A 9,585-nucleotide genomic window follows, 5' to 3' on the forward strand; every position below is an offset into this window, starting at 1 on the left:
ATCAAGATTGCCGGGAGAAATATCAATAACCTCAGATAGGCAGATGACACCACCCTTATGGCAGAAAGTGAAGAGGAACTAAAAAGCCTCTTGATAAAAGTGAAAGAGGAGAGTGAAAAAGTTGGCTTAAAGCTCAACATTCAGAAAACTAAGATCATGGCATCTGGTCCTATCACTTCATGGCAAAAAGATGGGGAAACAGTGGAAACAGTGTCAGACTTTATTTTTGGGGGCTCCAAAACCACTGCAGATAGTGACTGCAGCCATGTAATTAAAAGATGCTTACTCCTTGGAAGGAAAGTTATGAACAACCCAGACAGCATATTAAAAAGCAGAGACATTCCTCTGCCAACAAAGGTCTGTCTACTTCAAGGCTGTGGTTTTTCCAGTGGTCATGTATGGATGTGAGAGTTGGACTACGAAGAAAGCTGAGAGCCAAAAAATTGATGCTTTTGAACTGTGGTGTTGGAGAAGCATCGAGAGTCCCTTGGACTGCAAGGAGATCCAACCAGTCCATCCTAAAGGAGATCAGTCCTGGGTGTTCATTGGAAGGACTGACGCTGAAGCTGAAACTCCAATACTTTGGCCACCTCATGCGAAGAGTTGACTCATTGGAAAAGACCCTGATGCTGGGAGGGATTGGGGGCAGGAGAAGAAGGGGATGACAGAGGATGAGATGGCTGGATGGCATCACTGACTCGATGCACATGAGTCTGAGCAAAGTCCGGGAGTTGGTGATAGACAGGGAGGCCTGGTGTGCTGCGATTCATGGGGTTGCAAAGAGTCGGACACGACTGAGCAACTGAACTGAACTGAAGAGTACTTTCTAATAAATATTCTGCACACTAAACTGTCTTAAAGTCAGCTTCTCTGAGAAAACCTGCAACACTGCAGTAGTCTAGTCAAGAGATGCTAATGACTCAAATCAAAGTAGCAATGTAAGGGATACTGTCATATTGCCAGGTTCATGACCTTTTAAAGGATCTGTTCATATGGATGTGACAGTTGGACTATAAAGAAAGCTGAGCACCAAAGAATTGATGCTTTTGAACTGTGGTATTGGAGAAGACTCTTGAGAGTTCCTTGGACTGCAAGGAGATCAAACCAGTCTATCCTACAGCAAATCAGTCCTGAATATTCACTGGAAGGACTGATTCTGAAGCTGAAACTCCAACACTTTGGCCACCTGATGCGAATAACTAACTCAGTGGAAAAGACCCTGATGCTGGGAAAGATGGAAGGCAGGAGGAGAAGGGGACAACAGAGGATGAGATGGTTAGACGGCATCACCGACTCGACGGATGTGAGTTTGAGCAAGCTCCAGGAGTTGGTGACGGACAGGGAAGCCTGGTGTGCTGCAGTCCATGGGGTTGCAAAGAGTCGACCACAACTGAGTGACTGAACTGAACCGATACAGTGAGTGAACTGAATGCTAATAAACTGGCTGTGGGAAGAAATTTTAAAAGGGAATCATGATGACTCATAGAGGTTGCAACCAGAACAACTGTATGAACAGTGAGTGGTACCATTTACTGAGACTGGGAAGGAGATGGAAAAGGGAGTGGGGAAATAAGAGCTCTATTCTGCATATTATATGCTGAAGATGCCAATGTGAAATACAAATGAAAATGTAAAGCACATAGTCAGAAAAATAAGCTGTATTACAGGGAAGAAACTGGTGCTAGATATAATTTTAAAATTATTTAAAACCTCAGAACTGGATTAGGTCACCCAGGAAGAAGGGCATGCCAACATGTGGAAATAGGAAGAGGAAAGGAAACCATCAAGAGACAAAATAAGAGGGACCAGTAAAGGAGAAGGAACTATTAGAAGAGAACAGTATCCTTGAAGTGAAGTACAGGTTTTATCTTCAAAGGCAAATTATCACAAGAGTTAAAGATAAATCAGTTGCTGATTTCAAAAAAAAATGGAAGTTTTGGGGAAAAAAAAATCTTTTCTGCTTATAAAACTAAATAAATCCCAGTAACTTATTAATACTTAGCACTGCAAAGGCATTTACAATGAGAAAAAGACAGGCAAATTAACAAATTCCTCAAGACCTCTAAATGACCAACTCCTCCTAAGAGGATTCTCAAAGATACCTGTAAACAATTCCCCCCAAAATCTTCTAGAATATCATGAATCTAACAAAGGTATATCTTAATCTCTATTTTTCTATAGTAATTAAAAGCAAAATCAGCCAAAACGATCTAAGTATGTACTACAAAGCTACTATCATGTCAAATTCAACTTTGCATGCATGCTCAGTCACTTAAATTGTGACTGATTCTTTACTACCCTATACATTGTAGCTCCCCAGGCTCCTGTCCATGGGATTTCCCAGGGAAGAAAAAAGGAGTGGGTTGCCATTTCCTCTCCACAGGACCTTCAGATCCAGGGATCAAACCAGCATTTCCTGCACTGGCAGGTGGGTTCTTTACCACTAAGCCACCAGGGAAGACAAACTTTACATAATTTATTACTGTGTTTATCTGTTAAACTGATTTCATATCCTTGTAAGTTTCATATTCTTTATTACCAATTGTAATAAAAACATGGAGTTTGTGGTCATTTCTATTAAAAATTAAGACCTCAAGCCCTTGAACAGGAACATAAACTTCCTAGTTTAACACTTTCCCCTTGAGAAAATCCAACTAAATTGTCTCAAAAAGATTCAATAAAATATGTTACAGCCACCTACATACTCAAAGAACCTATAATATTTTCACTTACCTAGGTAAAAAAAAAATAAGGCTCAGAGGATTTCAGGAAGAAGTATTTCTGGGTCCTATTAAAGCAACTAACAAGTAGCTTCAGGTACTTCCTGTAGAAAGTACTTTTCTTAAATTCACTATCAAATGTGAGTCTATTAGTAGACCTGTCAAACTAATCTTTAAAACACTATTCACTTTTAGTCAGAAACTTCCCTATGCAATTTCAAAACTATGATGTTCACCCTCTTAAATCTACCCTTTTAAGTTCTTATTTTACACTACCTAACCAAATTTATTTGTACCCCAAAATGAACAGGCACACTACCACGAGCATACACTAGTCTTCTCTTCAAACTCATGTTACTTCTGCTTCCTTACCTGTGACCAAGTTACTCAATCCACAAAGATACTTGTGGGGAAAGGGTTCTTTCCCTAGATTATCTCAACTGATTTCTTCACTCTTAAACAATCCCCATGAAGCTGAAAGGGCTCCCCTTGTGGCCCACTTTGTAAAGAATCTGCCTGCAATGCAGGCGACCAGGGTTCAATTCCTGGGTCAGGAAGATCTCCTGTAGAAGGAAATGGCAATGCACTCCAGTATTCTTGCCTGGAAACTCCCATGGACCAAAGAGCCTGGCAGGGTACAGTCCATGGGGTTGCAAAGAGTTGGATCTAAGCACACAACACACGTGCACATGAGGCTTAAAAATTCAAATCCCCACACAGAATAATATTTAATGCCAGTTAACACTTCCATTTTGTCATTTGTTACTTTATACTAACATCTGTGGGAGAAGGCAATGGCAACCCACTCCAGCACTCTTGCCTGGAAAATCCCATGGATGGAGGAGCCTGGTAGGCTGCAGTCCATGGGGTTGCAAAGAGTCAGACACAACTGAGCGACTTCACTTTCACTTTCCACTTTCACGCGTTGGAGAGGAAATGGCAACCCACTCCAGTGTTCTTGCCTGGAGAATCCCAGGGATAGGGGAGCCCGGTGGGCTGCCATGTGTTGGGTTGCAGAGTCGGACACGACTGAAGCGACTTAGCAGCAGCAGCAGCAGTAACATCTCTAAGTTTCTCTCTTCTTACACTTAAGTTGAAAGCAAGGGCAGGTTTTGTCATCCATTTCTCTTACTTTCCAGCTGTGGTCAACAGAACAATGTTGAGCACATCACAAATGCACAATAAATCAAAACACTTGCTTGCCCATAGCCAAATCCCCTGCTGTTGCTAAGTTGCTTCAGTGGTGTCCAACTCTGTGTGACCCCACAGGTGGAAGCCCACCAGGCTCCCCCGTCCCTGGGATTCTCCAGGCAAGAACACTGGAGTGGGTTGCCATTTCCTTCTCCAGTGCATGAAAGTGAAAAGTGAAAGTGAAGTCGCTCAGTAGTGTGTGACTCTTAGCGACTCCTTGGACTGAAGCCTACCAGGCTCTTCCATCCATGGGATTTTCCAGGCAAGAGTACTGGAGTGGGTTGCCATTGCCTTCTCCGAATCCCCTGCTGAGGACCTTGAGAATCAAGATTTGCCCCTTATATCCAAAACCAAAAAAGGCAGGAGCACCATGCTCCACTCCAGAAATAAAAAATAGGCATTCTACGGTGCTGTAAATCTAAGACTCTACTAGAAATCAAACATGAGCTTTATGCAATTCCAGCACTGAAACTAAATGAATTTTACCCATTAGGCTTCTCCTTTTAACCACATTTGATTTTATTTTCATGAGACTACGTGTTTTGTGGTGGATTTAAATGAATTACATTTATTGAACACTGATTCTTTTGAAAAGCACTACAAATGTTTTGTTTCAGGTTAGCAAAATGGGATTCATCCTATTCAAGGAAAGGCGGAAAGAAAGCACACACAAGACAACGAAGAGGCTAAGTGATAAGCGTGCCAGGAGAGCTTTTGTTCCAGTGGTCTTTGATCCTGGTTCCTGACACAGCCCTCCTAAAATCTCGTAATCTGCTGAGTGATGAAGTTGATAGGAGTGGTTCACACAGAACTCCTAAATCTCTTGAAATCTCCTGGGAGCACCTTTGGCTCTACTGAAGCAACTCTTGGTGGGTTCCTGGGTGGGGGCTGGTCACCAGAAAAATAAAGCATGACTAGAAGCCCAGAACTTTCAGCCTCATCCTCTATACTCTGTGAAGAGGAGAAGGGTTAGAGATTGAATGAATAATTGATTCTCTACATGATGAAATCTCCATAAAAATCCCTGAAGTGTGGGGTCCAGAGAAATTCCTGGTTGTGGAGCACATCAAGTTGCTAGAAGGGTGGTACACCCAAGGAGAGAATGACAGTGCAGTACTCCTCCATATTCTGCCTCATGCACCTCTTCCCTCTGGTTGTTCCTGAGCTTTTTAATAAACCAGTAATCTAGTTACTAAATTGTTCTCCTGAGTTCTGTGAGCCGTTCTAGCAAACTACTGAACCCAAAGAGGAGGTCATGAGAACCTCCAATTTATGGCTGGTCAATCAGAAATAGAGATGACAACACTGGTATCTAAAGTGGGGGCATTTTTGTGAGACTGAGCCCTTAACTTCCAGCCCTCTGTGGGACTTAAGCTAACTCCAGGTAAACAGTATCAGAATTAGAATGAATTGCAGAAAACCCAGTCAGTGTCTGTTGCAAAACTGAATTGTGGGAAAAAAATCCCCATCCCCATACATCTGGTGTCAGAAGTGAAGCAATATTGAGAGTACTGGTAAAGTGTTGAGAGAAGAAAGGTGGTGTTTTTGTTTTTTTTTTTTTTCTTTCACTCCCTCAACTAGATTTTTAACTCAAACCATTTTTTAATTCCAGTACCTGGAAGGATTTCTGGCCTAGGGGTAGGTAAGGTAAGGAAAGCTAAATGTTTACTGAATGAATCCATTTTCTCACATACATGATACTATAATCGGTGGCCAAGTTCCATAAATATGTATTTAATAGCTAATATGGCTAAAACAAGTAGCATATCAACATCTTGAAAGTAAAGGAGTGGTCCTTACTTGTATATTTCATGTTCATTACTAACTAGTTAACTGAACAACAGAATAAGTCTTTTTGAATAAGTCTTCAGTCTGTGTAACTTAATTTGTAAATCTAAGAGACATAAATATGTTTTTATACAAATGTGTTCTTCACTATTCAAATTCTAATCTGGAAGTCAAAGAGCCATTGTCACCACAGTCAAATTACCTGACTTCAAACACTATCATTAACACATCCACATTTACAAAAAAGAAAAAAAAAATCAAATTCCTAATCCTGGTATTTAGAACCTCGACAATTAAAAGCTCCAATTACCTTACATACCACTCCTCTTCATGCATACTATACTTCATCAACTAAGATGATCTCTTCCCTTGTTTTGGGGGTCTACACTTATATGGTCTGCTTTATTGGAATGTCCTTCCACCCAGTTCCACAAACTCAAATTTAATTTATCCTTTGTATTTCATTCAAATGCCACCTTCTAATCCTTTCCCACTTCTAGAGGTAATCTTCCTATCCTTTCAACTTCTATAGCACTTTACCTAGACCTCTGACACCATTTACAACTTTATTTCAAGAGTATGTAGCTATATATCTATCTTCTCTCCCCCTATTTAACATTAAGGGCAAGTTCTATAATAAATTCAACATTTTCCAATGTTCCATGGAATTCACAAAATTAACAGTAGAAAATAAAACATTCTCATAGTCAAAGAAGTTTGGGAAATGAACTTCTTAAAATATTTAACATACCAAGGAATATTGTAAATCTCTAAGGAAACGAAGCATGCCCATATCCAAAACTTCTTCGGGCTCTGAACCAGTTGTGTTTTTTGCTTCACATCTCATAGGATTAATATGTCTATAGCAAATTCTTTGAGACATGAAGCCTCATTAACTTAGTAGGTACTCAACAGACTCTGCTTAACAAAGAATCCTCCCATAAAAGCAACTTGCCCAAGCAGAAGGGAAAACTCCAGAACAATGACAGGAGAGAAAAATACTAAGTGAGAAGGGAGTACAAAGTACTCAGCAGTGCAGTGAAAAGAGGAGAATACTTATGACAACAGAGAAAAAATTTACTATCCCAGCCACTTTTTATGTGTAGAGGACATAACACAAACCACATATGAACTCTTTTTAGAATGTCCATCCTGAGGTGATCATTTAGAAATACTGCAGACAGAACTTTTAAATCATTTCTGTCAACTGAGGAAATATCTTGTAGTTCGCTTTTGTTATATGAAGGTGTTTATGTTAAAAAGGAAGTTTCGCAGGATCAATAAGACTTTAAAAGAAACAGGGTTAACACTTAAGACATTTCACAGATTAAAAGCATAATTTTGCTTTAACTCCTTTTTCAGTGTGAAAAAATTAAGGCACAATTCAATTTACTGGTGCATGAAAGCCAGGATGCATAAAAACTAAATACCCTTGACTACATCCTAACCTGTTTTCCCTAGTTCTCCAGCTGTGACTAAGGAAGGAAAATAAGAGAAAAAAAGGCACTCCCTGACTTGTCCTACAACCTATGTTCTAAAGGCAATAGCAACAGGAAATGGCAGCAATAACTACAGTTTGGTTCTTGTTTTCTTTTTTTCCTTCTCCCTGTAAAGCAAAGAGACCAACTTTTCACTTGGTGGTGAAAACTTATTCAAGGGCAGAATCCACTATAGGGCTGAAAAGATAAATATATTTATCATCCCTATTAACATTTAATTGTAACTATTAATGTAATATGCTTTTAATTTTGATGAAGCAACAAGCTACACATGGTCAGCAAAGAGAAAGTCGCATGTGTTAAGACCCACAAGCATGTTCAATCAACGGCACTCTATAAACCCCGTGGACATAGGACTAGCTGTCTGTATCATCACTGTTAAGTATTACCTGCTCTCATAACTGAAGTCATTGCATTAACTCAGACCCTAATTTAGTTTAACTACCTTACTAAATGGCAAGACATTAGAAAGCAAAATAAACTACACATATTTCTCTACTTCCTCTCCTTCCCCCATGTGGAACAAAAATCTAATACATTTTCAAGGAAGTATATGTGGACTCATACAATCAAACATTTAAAGAAAAAAAGACAACTAGGAATTCAAAGGTTAATATCTTATGAACGGTATGACAAAGTTAACAGTTTTCTGTATATTAACAGCTAGCTGGTTCCCTATTTCATTAAAGATTTCAACTTCATAAATTAGTATCTGGCTCAGGAACACACAGTAAAAGCTTTTAGCAAAAAGAATGTCTCCCTGCTCTTGTCAATCAATAAACAAATGGCACAATTTTGGAGTTAGAGAAATTAATGCAATAAATATATGTCCCTACACTTAAATCTGAGGAAATATAATTAGTATTTCCCAATTCTTTCTAATAATTATACTCTTTCACGCACAAATTACTATTTTATTACAATTTATTATAACAATAGCATACACTATTCCTCAACAAATGCATTATCTATACAAAAGCTGACAGAAATCCAAAATATAGTTATATTAACACAAATGAAAAGTTCCCAGTTGTTACAAAAGCTGTGGCATTCAAATTTTAAGCCAAAAAAAAAAAACCACAAACCAACCCAAAATAACAAAACAAAGCCTGCAGAATCTTACACAGAAAAAAGAATCCAATTGTCACCTATGGAGAAATTATCTATTGTCAACTTAATTACTGACTTAAATATAGTCTTCTTAATTATTACCTACACTTTTGTTACTCAGTATGAAACAAGCACACACAAAAAGGGTCCATCCTTCTCTTTCCTTCACATCTCAGCTTTCATTTCTTTCACAAAAGGAGATACCCTGTTGTTAGGTGGTCCAATTAGAATTTTCCTCTTCTATTATCTCAAGCATCACAGCTTCTCACACTGGATTCCCCTTAGCTCAATTTTAAGTTTTAGAGACTGAAAACGGTCCAGAAAACACATTAGAATGTCAATGTCTCACGCGTTAAGGATTCTCTAACTAGCAGTTGAGGGGGGTTAGGTTACACTTCAACTCCTCAAGACCCGAACACAAACGTTAGTTTTAGTTTTGCCTTTCTTCAGTGGGAAAGGTTTAGTAGGCCTCTATTGTCCTAAAAAAAAGACTACAGCCTTCTCAAACGAAAGGGTAAACTGGTAAAGTGCCGCTTCCAACACTGGCTAACCGAGTCATCACTCAATCACGAGAAGCCCCCTGTCGTCCCAATCTCAAACCCCCACCCCCCCTACCCCCCCGAATATCATGCGGGGATCCAGGCGACAAGACGGAACTCGCCAGACGGGTCAGTTTCCTCTTTCCGCGCCCTAAGTCAGCCCGTCCCATCCCGAGCTCATCTTCCAAAGCCCAAACCCCGAGGCTCCCTTCCAGCCGACGCTGCTCTGCTAGGACTACTGGCTCGCACCCCTGCGCACCTCCCCACCCGGGGCCCCAAGCCACCCCTCCCCCCTCTCACGCTCCGCCTGCGCCGACACCCGAGCCACCACCCCACTCCGTCGCCTTCGCACCTTCCTTCCGTTCGGCTGCTCCCGGGCAGCGGCGAACGCCCACTCCTCTGCCCACCCACCTCGCTGCCTGCACCCCGGGCCTGCCCCTCCCTGAAGAGCCGTGGGAACCCACCTCGAAGAGCTCGGCCGTCGTGGCCATCCCGGCCGGCTGAGAGGCTCGCCTCGCACTAGATGCCGTCTCCGCTTCACATGCTGCGCCTCAGCGGCGCGGTACACAGGTCCCCGCTCGGCTCGCCAGCTCCGGCTCCCGGCCGCTGCGGGCCGCCCCGCTCCCCACAGAGCCCAGGCGGGGCGGGAGAACGGCCATGAAGCGAAGCCGCAGACGCCTGTCAGCTGCCTCCCGGCGCCGCCCGCGCCGCTCCCATTGTCACCGCCTCGTACGCCGG

General features: G+C 41.5%; 1 protein-coding gene across 1 annotated transcript in view; it reads right to left on the reverse strand.

The window, feature by feature from the left end:
• Positions 1 to 9,451, reverse strand: part of EXOC5 (exocyst complex component 5) — a 53,382-nt gene extending 43,931 nt beyond the window's left edge. The window contains exon 1 of the mRNA XM_043472175.1: positions 9,312 to 9,451. Within this exon, the coding sequence (XP_043328110.1) occupies positions 9,312 to 9,338 (27 nt within the window). The 5' untranslated portion in view covers positions 9,339 to 9,451. The remainder of the gene's footprint in view (positions 1 to 9,311) is intronic.
• Positions 9,452 to 9,585: the final 134 nt, after the last annotated feature.

The sequence above is a fragment of the Cervus canadensis genome, chromosome 6, assembly GCF_019320065.1.
Source record: "Cervus canadensis isolate Bull #8, Minnesota chromosome 6, ASM1932006v1, whole genome shotgun sequence".
Taxonomy (NCBI): domain Eukaryota; kingdom Metazoa; phylum Chordata; class Mammalia; order Artiodactyla; family Cervidae; genus Cervus; species Cervus canadensis.